The sequence below is a fragment of the Ascaphus truei genome, chromosome 3 (assembly GCF_040206685.1).
Source record: "Ascaphus truei isolate aAscTru1 chromosome 3, aAscTru1.hap1, whole genome shotgun sequence".
Taxonomy (NCBI): Eukaryota; Metazoa; Chordata; class Amphibia; order Anura; family Ascaphidae; genus Ascaphus; species Ascaphus truei.
Genome location: NC_134485.1, coordinates 320,439,863 through 320,453,520, shown reverse-complemented (window position 1 = coordinate 320,453,520; position 13,658 = coordinate 320,439,863). Strand labels below are relative to the sequence as shown.

General features: G+C 43.7%; 1 protein-coding gene across 2 annotated transcripts in view; it reads right to left on the bottom strand.

The window, feature by feature from the left end:
- RB1 (RB transcriptional corepressor 1) overlaps positions 1-13,658 on the bottom strand; it is a 276,260-nt gene that overhangs the window by 177,581 nt on the left and 85,021 nt on the right. For both annotated transcript variants that reach the window (XM_075591161.1, XM_075591160.1), the window contains exon 12: positions 11,497-11,584. In XM_075591161.1, the coding sequence (XP_075447276.1) occupies positions 11,497-11,584 (88 nt within the window). The remainder of the gene's footprint in view (positions 1-11,496; positions 11,585-13,658) is intronic.

Genomic DNA, 13,658 nt, shown 5'->3' with positions numbered 1-13,658 from the left:
TATGTACATATATTTCTTTTGTTATATGCTATAAAGGTATATGTATTTATTGCTGTTTAAGTTGAGTCTAGTTCCGCTAATCATGTCTTCTCATTATTATATCATATCATATATTTATATACACTTTTTCATTTTCCCATGGTGTTTATATTATTATTAGATTTTCTTAGTTTAAATTTAAGGTTTATATGGTTCACGTTATCAGATGGATATTGTTTTGATTAATGTTTTAACTTTTTTCTTTTTTATGTTTCATTCTTTATTTTTTATCCTTTTCATTTAGATTAAAATGTTGTTGTTTTTCATTTTTTAACTTATTTGAATACTTTTGTTCAATTGTGTTTTGCTTCATGTGTACTATACCAATCGGTATCTCCATTTAGACTGGTCTACCCAAGTTTATATCTACTTTCTTAATTAGTGCTTCTATTCAGCATCTGCGCTAATTATTTCTAGCCCAATGGGAGATCATCACTGCCTATTTAGAGCTACCCCTTGGTATTGGAATCTATCTCTTTGATAAAGTCCCTTCACGGGATGAAACGCGTTAGAGGTTTTTTCATGTCCATGTTTTTGTTCCAATAAAGTTTTTTTTTTTTTTTTTTAATTAATCATGCTTGGTTGAGTTTACGGAGGCTAGCAGTGACCGCTGGGATCCTTCCTTCCATATATCTTTTATAATTTCCATTCTCCAATATATCTGTATTGCTGGGTAATCCCACCATATGTGGACCATACTGCCAACCTGCCCACACTCCCTCCAACATTGGTCTGAGGCTTCTGGGAAGATCTGCTTTAATCTTGAGGTCGTTAGGTACCACTGATAAATTATTTTATAGATGTTTTCTTTTGTGATAGTGCAGATGGATGGTTTGGCCGCGTTATCCCATATGTGTTCCCAGTCAATTCCGATTGCCAAGTCGTTGGCCCATCTGATCATATACAGTATCTATGAGCCGGGGTATTCCCAGTCGCCTTGATCCCTGCGTAAATTCTTGTTATCAAACCCTTCTTATACTCTGCGTCTTTGTAGAGGGCTTCGAACATAGTGAGTTCCTGTAAGCCCGACCCCCCCCCCCCCCCCAACTCCCCCAGGGTAGACAGGATAAAGTGTCTTATTGGTATATATTGGAAGAGGTGTAAGTCTGGGACTTGATAAATCAGCTTGAGCTCTTGAAGACTCAGAAGTTTTCCCTTGTGGAAAAAATCTCCTATCCTTGTGATTTTATTATTTTTGAACTGGTTGAAGTGATTCGATCCTATTCCCGGTGGGAAGTTAGGGTTGCCGAAAATCGTCAGGAGCTGGGAAACAGTCGAGCTGAATTTATGTTTTCTCTTTACCTTGGACCAGATTCATCGTGAACTTTTTTGGCCCTAGTTCTAGTCCTCTCAGTCCTGCGTCTTTTTTGCGATCGCCAGAGCATTTTAGGTATTGGGCAGTCCTTTGAATATGTGGACTCAATTTCCACCCAGCAATACTTGGCCGGCTCTGCTTTCCACACAACAACTTGGCATAGCTGGGCTGCGTGGAAGTACCTAGCTATGTCTGGCACTCCCATTCCCCCTCTTGATCAAGAGGCAAGTAAGACTGACCTAGCAAGTCTGGGTCTCTTTCACTGCCATATAAATTTAAACATTTGGTTTTGTATAGTTCTCAGTTCTTTATTTGGGATATGGATTGGGAGGGTCTGAAAATGGTACAGAAGCCTTGGGAGAATGTTCATTTTCACTGATGTCATTCTCCTGAACCAAGATATCTGGTGGTTGCTCCAGTCCAGTAAGTCCTTTTTGATTTTCCCAAATAGAGTAGGGTAATTGCTCTGATAAAGAGATTTGTCGTGTTTAGAGATATTGATCCATAGATATTTAAGACTGTAATTTCGCCATTTGAATTTACATTTTTGTTGTAGATATTGGAGTTCAGGGCACGGAAGGGAAAGGTTCAAGGCCTCTGACTTGTCCCCTGTTTATTTTGTATCCTGATAGTCTGCCAAACTCACCCAGGGACTGTATCAGGTTTGGTAATGAGATCACAGGGTTAGCTAGAGTCAGTATAACATCATCTGCGAATAATGATATCTTGTATGTTCTATGTCCAATATCTATCCCCTGGATGTCCGGGTGCAGTCTGATTGTTGCTGCCAAGGGCTCTATAGAAAGTGCAAAGAGGAGAGGGGACAACAGACACCCCTGTCATGTGCCATTTTTAATACAGTACTTATTGACTCGACATTATTGCCTGATAGTTTAACCAGGGACTTGGGAGAATGATATAGTGCTCTGATCCCCTCCAGGAAAGGCCCAGAGAATCCGAAAGATTGCATAGTTTTGTCCAGGAAAACCCAATTAATCCTATCAAAGGCCTTCTCTGCATCAAGGCTGAGTAAGATCGCCTTTTTTTAATGGATTGTACATGGTCTATAATATTGATTATTTTTCTGGTATTATCTGATGCTTCCCTTCCAGTTATAAAACCAACTTGATCTATATTGATCAGACCTGGCAGGATTGGGTTTAGTCTGTTTGCGAGAATTTTGCTATGGATTTTAATGTCCGAATTTAACAGAGATATGGGACAGTAGCTGCTACACTGGTGGGGTCACGGCCTGGTTTGTGGATAATTGCTAGATTAGCAGTTGACATATTTGTCGGGATCTCACTTCCCTCCAAGAATGAGTTAAACATCTCGAAGTGTTGGAGCAAGGCTCACGGAAAAAAAAATTGTAGTAGATATTTGGCAGGCCATCAGGACGCGGGGACATATTTGATTTGAGGTTTTTGATCACATTTCCCAGTTCTGTTTGTGTGATCTTACAGTTTAGGTTAGTTTTTTCTAAGTCAGATAGTTGAGGGAGGTTGTAGGAGGCTAAGTACTTTGAAATAGCGTCTGAGTTCGATGTATGAGGAAGTCCTTCCGAGAGATTCAGATCATATAAGTCCGCGTAGAATTTAGAAAACTCTCTGGCTATCTCCTGGTTATCGTAGGTGATCTGGCCATTTTTGCGCCCAATGCCTGGAATTTGGGATCTGGCTTTAGCCCCTCTTCATTTGTTTGCCAGGATTCTATCTGCCTTATTCCCCTTCTCGTAATATAATTGGTTAGTCCATTTTAATGCTCTCTCTACTTCGTCTATTTGTATCTTTTTTAGTTCTAGTCTGGCTTCTGAAAGAACTTTGTATATTGACTTGGAAGGGTTGGCTTTGTGTTTTTGATCTAGTTGTACTATTTTGTCTGATAGTTCTTAATGTATTTTTTGTTTGAGCCTTTTCCTGTGGGAGGCCACAGAGATGAATACACCCACAATTGTGGCCTTATGTTCTTCCCACAGCATTGAGGTTGCATCTACTGAACCTTTATTTATTGAAAAGTAGTCAGCTAGTGAGGCCTTAGTTTAACCATTGTTTTTTTGTGATTTAATAAGGACTCATTAACTCACCAGTGAAATATATTGCTTCTAGAAAAGGGGGGAAGGAGAGATAGTTCAACTGGGGCGTGGTCTGACCACGTAATTGGTCCTATATTAGTTTGGTATAGCGCTTTAAAGATGTTTTGGTGACCAGAATATAGTCCATTCTAGAGTATGTCTGATGAGGGTTCGAGAAAAAGGTATAATCTCTCTGACCCTGATAATTTGCCCTCCATGCATCTATCAGGGAAAACTCCCTCATCAGGTCCTGAATTTTTTTGATGTTTTGTCGGTTAGCTTTGAATATGGCCTGACCTCCTGTTGCGGATCTATCAATTTCGGGTGAAGTAACCATATTCAGGTCCCCACCAAGAATTAGGGAAGGTAAGTACAGGGGGTCGACTGCCTCCAGAACCTCTCGCAAGAATTCCGCATGGCCGTTATTTGGGGCATGGACATTAATAAGCGTCAGAGCTGATTCTGCAAGGGTCCCGTGCACCACCAGGATCCTGCCCTCCGGGTCCGAAATCACTTTGACTGTCGTAGATGGTACATTCTGTTTGATAAGGATGGCCACTCCTCTTTTTTTACTACTGAAGGATGAAAAATAGGCCGTTGGGAAGCTTTTCTTAAATGTATTGGGTGGATCCTGAGTGTTAAAGTGAGTTTCTTGGAGAAACAATATGTCTCCTTTTATTTTCTTAAACTCTTGAAGTGCGAGTCTTCACTTTCTATTGCTTTGAAGGCCTTTCACATTGAGTGATACGACCATGACTAATGGTAAGTTAGCCATCAAATAGTTGTATTGGGTGTTCTCTCTCGGGCTCTTCCTACTCTAGGGCAGACTCTAGTTCGATCCACTGGACTGGAGCAAGCTTGGCATAGGGCCGGAAGGTTAGGTGGCCTTGGAAGGATTGGCAACAAGTATGGAGGTAGGTATGGGGGGAGGAGATGAGCTTGTCAGCTCAGGGTTGGGGTGGGGTACCTCAAAATGGGATAGAACGGGAGTGGTGTGGGTGGAACACTGTCACAGGAGACCAAGCTTATTAACACTTTACCATCTGGATCCTTTGATTGAATAAAGCATGAAATAAAATAAATTGTATTTATTCACAAAGAACACACAGCTTGAATTACAAAATTATTACAAATAAACACTTACGGGAATGGGGCAAAACGAAATAAAATGTCCACCGAACGAAATCCTCAGAAATCAAGTCTCTAGGCATCAATTCCCAGATGTAGGGTTGATGTGCAAAAAGAGGCGTGTAATAGTCCTTGGCTAGGGGCGCTAGCAGCAACCGCTGTATCTCTGCAAAAGTAAACTTTTCGTTTTGTCCTTGCAGAATTCGTTTGCCAATCCTTAGTGCTAACGAACTTTTGAAGCAGCACGCTGTAGCTCAGATGAATCTGATGGAACTTCTTACAAGATGGAATTAAATCTGTTACATGATGGAACTAACTCCTCACTGGTTGCCCCGACTTTTAAAACCTCACAAGTCCCATATTTACAGTCTGCAGCGAATCACTGCGTGGGAACCAATACTCCAACCTATAGCAGAGTTCTGCCAGGTTCTTCGTATTCTGGCACTGAGCATCAAGGTATGATAAGAGCATGTGCGAACTTGGCACTGCAGCTGCTTAGCATACCTAGCCAAGCCTGCTTCCTTGGAGACCTAATGTCTACCTGTCCCCTGACACCTAGCCACCTGTCAGGCCAAAATGTTCACCTCTCCTCCTCCCCAAGTAACACCTTACAATGCTAGGTTCTTTTGTTAAATCCGGGTCTCCCCAGACATGCCGGAGTCATCTCCACATGATGCCTTAGAAGTCCTGGACTTAAGTTATGACTCATTGTACTTGTGAATCCCAAATGTGTCTGCTGCCTCTTTGAAGCTCCCCCTGCTTCCTATGCAAATGGATTGTTTATCCATACTAAATGACTTCCTATGACATTACTTCAAAAACCTAATTTACCCAGTTTTATTGTAACCTGACGTACCCATTTTCCCTACAACCCAATAAACTCTCAGCGTTATCCTGAGCTGGAGTAACCCCGCTGAACCCAGATACTGGATTCAGGCTACCTGGGCATTATTTGGGCAGTGTCCCTTTATTCTAGGGACCCTGTGTAGAGTGTGGGGATATACATTAACCTCTTATGCCCTGTGTAGGTTGTGGGTATTCATTAACCCTTAATACGGTGATATGGCCATCTTCTTCCTAGCCGGGCGCATATAGACAATTTATACACCTTCACAGGACTGCAGCCAGCAGTTGACTGCAGAGCTGATACTCTACGCTTTAACTTAAAATTTAACCCGTACAACTTTCTCCACCTTATCCCTGGTGAGAGAGTTATGGAACCCCTCACTGGGTCCTGGGATTCAGGCATATCCCGGGACCTAGAATGTAACCCAGTTCCCTACCCGGTTGTACTGCTCTGGTTTGTGCTGAAGCAGGGGAATTTGGCAGTGAGCTGCAAACTGCGTTTTAGGGGAGGATTTTATCTGGTGGTCTGTGTTCCTCATGTCCTCAGGAATCTGGGGGGATTCCTGAGTGCATGTTTTGGATAACCCGCAACATGGGCCCCCTTCTACCCAAACACACCCGGACAACATTTTCCCGTAAAATCATCCCTGACGCTCACGCCTGGCGCATCCCGCTGTTTGGCACTCCTGGAACAGTAAAACCACATACATCTTTATTATACAAGCAGTTATATACCACAATAGGGTTGAAGAGCTGACACTCACAATTCCCCAATATAGCTCAGGGGCACCCAACCGACCATAATACCTTTATTTATGGCCTGGGTACCCCTTCACCGTCACAAACACCCAGTAACTTTATCGCCAGGCAGTATAATGACTGGCGTGATGGGCAACCTGCCCATTGGAGACCTTCCCCCGTCCCGGGGATTGGAATCTAGGAGAGAAAGCAGGATGCAAGACCCTCGCAGCCTCTATTGAAAGTTTAACTGTAAACATCACTTACAACTTTTTGTTTCATTTATTAAACAGTGTCCTTTTCAGGTTTAGTGTGTCTTTTTATTTTTGGCTCATTTGTTTCTGACGAGTCAACTGCTTTTATTGTCGTCTTCTCTAATCTTTGATTTCCCCAATCCATGGGCGATCACATGGTAAGGGGAGATCTCTCTTGATTGGGGGGGGGGGGGAGTGGTGTGGGGGTAGGTATGTGGGGGGGGGTGGGAGAGGAGGGGGCGAGAGGAGGGGAGATGAGGGAGGGGGGAGAGAAGGGGGGGGCTGAGGGGAGGGGGACGGGAGAATATAGGGAGGTCTTGCAGCAAACAATGATAACATGAGTTTTATGGTGTTGGCGACCCTTGTTCCTCTCGGGGACACTTTGGGTTCCTTACTTCAGGATCTTGAGATTAGCATCTTAATCCTAACAAGGCGGTTCCGGTCCACAGTAGTCCCGAGTAGCCTCTTTTGGTCTTGTGATTAACATAAGAGTATATTGGTACCACTGCCTCTTATCCTCTAGGTGCAGTGTCCCCTTGCTATGTGTAAGACCCTTCCTACATGGAGAGGGGGAGGATATTGGGGGGGGGGGGGAGAGAAGGGGTAGGTGGGTGGGTGTAGGGGGCAGAAAATTCTCACAACAGGCAAAGGTAGCACGAGTTGTACAATGAGTTATACAATGTTATTTTTAAAATTAGCGGCCCTTGATCCACTCTGGAGCCCATATTTAAAAGCTGGATATTACCGGTCTAGGAGGGGAAGGGGGCGAGGGGAGATGGGGGGGAGGGGAAGTGGGGAGGGAATACACGAGAGAGGGAGAGGGGGATACAAAGGGAAGCAGGGAGGGAGGGTGGAGGGGACAGGGGGAGGGGGGAGCGGGCAAGGGGACAGTATACAATCTATTTTTACTGTCAAGATTTGAAAGTATTAAACTTGAACATTTTAGTTCACTGTGGTTTTAACTATCCTTAGACTATACATTTAACTATAGAGCATGGACTTCACTTAATTGTTAACATAGCTATACTTGCTACAAATACAACCTAATAACATATCTGCCAAACAGCACAACAACCACAAATCAGTGCACTACCCTTCCGACTCGGGCCATGCAAACCCTTTCTATTGTTTTGTACGTTTTAGTTTTAAAGTTTTATAGGATTATTGGGCGGCCAGGTCGGGTGTACATTACTCTGCTTAACACTGCTTTGGGCCCCGGGGCTCCTCCCCCTTAGCTCTTTGAATATGTCGGGTTATTGCTAGAATCTAGCTAAGCAGGGTTTAGTTTTACATTAGTTAGTTTGTTAGGCGAGAGGTCACCTTAGACCTCGTATCCCTAACTTGCTAGCGTTTTGGGATTGGTGCCGGGGTCCCGCTTCGACCCCCGCTCCAGCGGAGGGGGACGGCTTCCCCATCCCAACTGTACCTGGAGGGACCGTGTCACCGCCTTGTGGAATGGGGGTAGGACGGCCCCGGGCGCCCAGCCTTTCCTCTCCGTAGGCCCTCTTCTCACATTGGGTACCCCCGAGGGAGTCCATTAGAGTGTCCATCTTGTCCGGGAAACCAGCCCTAAGCCATTCTCCGGCTCCTCAGCAGTCGGAGCAAACCAGCCCCCACCCAACCATCCGAGCAACATGCACCCGACCGCAGGAGACTAGGGCCCAGCGCAGCAAGGCCCGGCCATTTTGCCCCCCCGGGCCGAGGCCCGACCTCACTCCCCACGGCGCTAGTTGAGCGAGCTATGCGGGGGCAGGTCGCCGCCCTGTACTTTGATGCCGCCGCAGTCCTAATCCAGGCAGTTGTTCCGCTCCTCCTCCCCCATCGACTCCCGGTCCCAGGCGTTCTCCCCGGAGTATATCTTCTTGAGCTGCCATCGTCCACAAGGCTTGTGGGCGATCCGACCAGGTCGCCAACGAACAGGGGGCAGATGAGCTTATTCTTAATCTTTTATTGAAATTTTGGGTCAGGCCTGAAGGGTCTCTAGTAGTTATCCGCAGTGCTGTGAGGGTAGGGTAGAGGTAAAGGGAGGGGGGAGAGGGGAGGTGTGGGGAGGGGGGGAGGAGAAGGGAGGTGGGGGGGAGAGGGGAGCTGGGGGGAGAGGGGAATACTTCCCGATCTCACAGGGCTCTGATCTCAGCGTCCTTGCGAGGGTCCCCGTGGTTCAGTGAGACCAATCGCTCAGATGCTTGCAGGGGAGCTCCGCTGCGGCCAGGACCTCTACGACGAGCTGGATCCCTCCAATGGCGAGATCCCGAGGGTATGTAGGAATCCCTCTCCCTCTTCTGGGTAACGCAGTGTGGTTTGCTTCCCATTTTTACGCACCATCAGTTTGAATGGGAACCCCCACCTTTATGGTGAAATGATGCAGTCTGACGATCACGTCTCTACATCTTTTTGGATCTTCTATTCTCGGCCCCAGGACCCTTGTGAGCCCGATCCATCTCTAATTCTCACTCCTGTAGTTCAGGATTGATTACAGAGAACAGTCTGTTCAGGTAAGGTTTTAATTCCTCATTTGTTATGGCCTCTGGTATATTTCGTATTCTTATATTTTGCCTCCTTTCTCTGTTCTCATGATCTTCTTGGGTCTCTTTAAGGAGTTTAATTTCATAGTTTAGTTTAAGGATCTCGTCATCCGTGGCCGCTTGCATTTGGAGGGAATCCTCCATTTTAGATTCCAGCTCTGTGGTCCGCTGGCCTATGGTCGAGATTTCCTCCTTTAATTCTGTAATTGCTGATCAGAGGTCAGCCTGTAAGGTTTGTCTCATTCTGTCACACATTCTGGAGATTAATTCCTCCAAGTACGGCCTTGTTATTTCACCGCTATCTCCCTCGCTGCCCTCCCGGGCCTTCAGAGCACGTCTCCTTTTCAGCCTGGGCCTGATCACTTGGCTTCGCCGCATGTTGGGAGCGCCACAAAAAGTGGCTAATCTCCTGTGCTGTTGGTTGTCTGGACTATGCTGACATCCTGGTGCGTTCCTACACCTTTAGGACGTTTTTCTGAGTTTTTAGTTTGTTTAGTTTGTATTATACATGCAAGGGTCGCAGGAGCTCCCTCTCTAGGTATCCATTCCCGATGACTTCACAGGAAGTCTCCAAGAATCACACTTTTTAATTTAATTGGAAACCATTATCTCTTCCGGTAGAACTTGATGCTTCTATTATGCAGCAGCCATTTGCAGATCAAACTTGGTTCAGAAGAACTAAAGTAATTAAAGTATTTTTAACATTTTTTAATTATCATTATTTTAACAGAAAACACTCCATTTGCAAACACTTCAAACTGATTTTTTTGTACTTTCAAAATGTTACCTATGAACCACATAAATTACACTTTATCCCCAAACACCCCAACAACAAAATTCTAGTGGAAGAAATAATCATAGAAAATTAACCTGAACTAGGGGGGCATTTAAAGACCGTATCTTACCATCAAGGTAAATTAGCTTACGAAATCTGTATTATTGCAGGTTTTTAAGACCCCTTATATTTAGTGGCCATTTTTGTTGTTTTCGGGAGAAGGGAAAAAAACAGAGGAGAGAGACATTTGTTAAACGTGCACTCATACCTCAATAGTGTATTGCCTCATATGTAGTGATGGTGAAGGATGGTGCTGCCTGATTGCAGCGTTAGCACTTTAACACAGCAACTGTGAACACATGCTGCACGAAGATGGAATGACCCATTTAAGTGAATCCAGCATATGGGTGTAACTGCGATGGAGGGGATTAAGATATAACTTTATTAATAAATATATACAATATTAGAGCAGTAATCCAGATGGCGTCACCTTGAGAAAGCACTGACGTGTGAAACGGTTGTCTGTCTTAGAGCACCAAGCACTGACCTTATCTGTCAGTGCCCGATCTGACTGGGTGGAGCTTCTAGGCAGAACCGGATGTGTCTGCGTCCCCCCGGATTACTGCTCTAGCCTATTCACTGAGGTTATATATTCATATATGTATAAATTTAGCAGCCAGCGACTAGTACATTAATAGCCGACTATTTTAAACATTCAGGAAACTTTGCGGTTAACATCGTTTAGCGTCCTGATTTACTATCTGGGCTTGCTATACAACCCCATCTCCCTACCCACCCCCACTACCCAGAGCTCTCTCACTACTCACTAATCCATAGCATATTAGCTCTGTTAACCTCTCCCTGTCTATTGTAAGGATTTCTGCAAATTAGCAGGGATCCTCACCTTGCTCCAACTGTGCACCTTTTTGAGAACCACCAGACCTAAGAGCACTATACTGTACATCTACCTAGTGACTAGATTCTGATACTCCCACAACCAGGGTCAGTATCCATCAGGTTATACAGGGTTTAGGCAGCATAGTTAAAGCAGGTACTTTGTACAACCTCGGCAGTACATTCCTTACAAAGAACTGTCAGCTTGAACCGTGTGCAATTATTCCTATGAGCAGTTCCATTTCTCCTATCTGTCTGAGACTAGGGCAGCGGTGCGCAAACTTATTTAGGCGGGGCGCAGGCGGCGTAACCTGGGGGCGGGGAGATGCTGTGCGCGGGCGGCCAAGAAATTCAAGCTCCGTGCTGCTGCTTCTCTGTGCTGCGGCTTGCTGCGGGGGAGGAGCTTCTCTCTGCACACAGACAACCCCTCCTCCTCCTGTCTGTTTGCAGTAGCACACAGGGGACCGTAGCATGCTTAGACAAGTTGTGTCCACAACGGGTCAACTAGGAAAGGGCACTGGGTGAGATAAATATACAGCAGAAGGGCAGTAAACCACAACTACTAAACAAACACGACTACCATTATTTTACATTTGTTCTGCGCATCTGCAACTTTTTTTAAAAAAGTGCCTTTTCCACCTTTGGTATACTTGCAGCGATAGAAAAAATAGTTGATTCATGCACATAAAGGTGACAGGCGAGAGATAGTCCTAAAAAAATTATCCTGCATAGGGTCACCAAAGTACTACCACTACAACTGCACACATCCTACAGTATGTAGGGGTTGCTGCAACAAACTCTTTGGGTGTGTATTCATTTCTAATTACACCCACACAATATTCTAAATATAACCAGTGTTTATGCAAAAATAAATTATATTATGTAATCCTAAGGTATGACTGCTCACTTACATTAAAGTATGAGATGAGGATGTCAGAGGGCTCGTCACTTGCCGAGTTTAAGGTAACCATTAGCTGGTGAATGGTGTTCATTGCAGCTCTGTTAAAAAAAAAGCAAAATATTTGGAAATGTTTTCTTGAAATGTATCAATAACAAATTTAAAGCAATAGCAAAAAATATATCTAGAAAGTTAAAAGCAGGCAAAAAAACAAACAAAAACCGTATATATGAAAATAGCTTTCATAGACAGATTCAGTCACCCATACACTGAAAGTTTATGGTATCTACCATCGGGTATTGTGAACTTCATTCAGACACCACTAGGTGAAGATTGTAAACTTCACATGAAGCATTTTATTATTACAAATTGCAAAGTCATCGAAATATTCTGTTACTTTTTGAACAACATATACACATTATTATACAGTACACGTACCAAAAGAAAGATATTCCAAATGAATAAATAGGTCTCCCCACTATTAATTAACAATATGTCTGGCACACTGATGTTTTCTCTCTTGGTGTATACAGTAATATGCAATATATGTTGTGTAGCAGGTTTCCTGTACTCGAGAAGATTGTAGTCTCGTTCGTTTGAACGGAACCGATGCCTTGTACTGCTCAGGAAAGCGGCTTCACAGCACGTTGAATAAGGGCAACAGAGCATTATTCAAAGTAATATAAACAGCAAGTGAGTTCATTTACATTTTTGTCGTCGAAAAACAGATATTTACGAATAAGTTGATCCTAAACAAAGTATTAAACATATACAATTACATAGGAAGACTTCTTATAATTGTACAACTTTTAGGATGGATAAACAATCCCCATGGTTCTGATAGATCCCTTGGAACAAGGCCCGTTTTTACTATATAACAAGTGCCACATACTTTATAAATCTACGTTAACCTTTACAATGCCCTTATGAAGTTCATAAGAACAGGCACGCCAACGGCACGTGTGACTTCTAGAGACCATGGCATCTTTGCTATATTTCTAGGATCTATATGATCTAAACTGAGGAAGAACCTTCTAAACTATTTGCATTATCAAGAGACATGTCAAGACCACATGATGGCTACCCAGGTGATCATGTGGTCGCGATCCCAGAAGACCAGTAGCACCCTGGTGATTATATGCAAATTAGTAGAGATCACAAAAGTGTTGAAGGCCCACAGAGAATAGCAGCTTATTTTTCGTACCATGTTATTTCTATTTTTTATTATTGTTGATGGTGAACTTGTTTTATTGACAATGGTGATATCTATTTTTTATAGATATGGATATACTGTATATAGATGCATACAACATTTACCTACAAATAAACACTAAACTAACGTAATCTTCTCTTTTTGTGCAGCAAACAGGTAAAATCCTATTTGAGATACTACACTTGGGTACCTCATATTAAACATATCCTATGTTAGACCTTATAAAACACACACAAACGCACACAAAGGCAACAACATTTGCTACGAAAAGCATTCAGGACACTGTCCAATTCAGGACCAAATTAACCTAATGATGTTAATATGTTTAAAACAAGGTCAGACTAGTTAAACTTTATTCCACGCAAAATGTTAGTTTAGATACTTGTGGGTGAGAAGTGTGATCTTATGTGCAAAGAGGTGATATGAATATATGAGCACTCGAATACGGTGTATGTGGTTGGAATAGGTTTATTTTTACATACAGAAAAACATGTAGTATCGCAGAAGCACTGACCACATAACTACTGAAACGCTGGATTAATATACAAAGATGACCCTGTTTATTTCAATCGCTTCCTGTGGAGAGAGGATACTTATTCTACTGGAACTGCCATAATATGTTAAAGACACGCTGATTCAAGAGCAATGCACTGTTTCTCAGGTCGGGTTAAAACCCGATGGAGAGCACATTCCTCTCGAAAGCTTGTCTTTAACCCATCGGGCACCCCAGGACGCAACTGTGTCATGGCACTCCAGGGGCCAGGTGACGATGTAGCTATGTTCAAAAATCCTGCTCGTTTTGCAAGGGGAGATCTGTGATCTGCATGATCAGGAACGGAAGGGGGATGACGCCTCCCCTTCAGAATCAGTGACGGAGAGGTCACATGATCAGAGTGCCAGAGGGTCCCTGGCACTCTGGCCTCGCAGCCCCTCTGGCACTCAAAAAATTAGATGAGTAAATT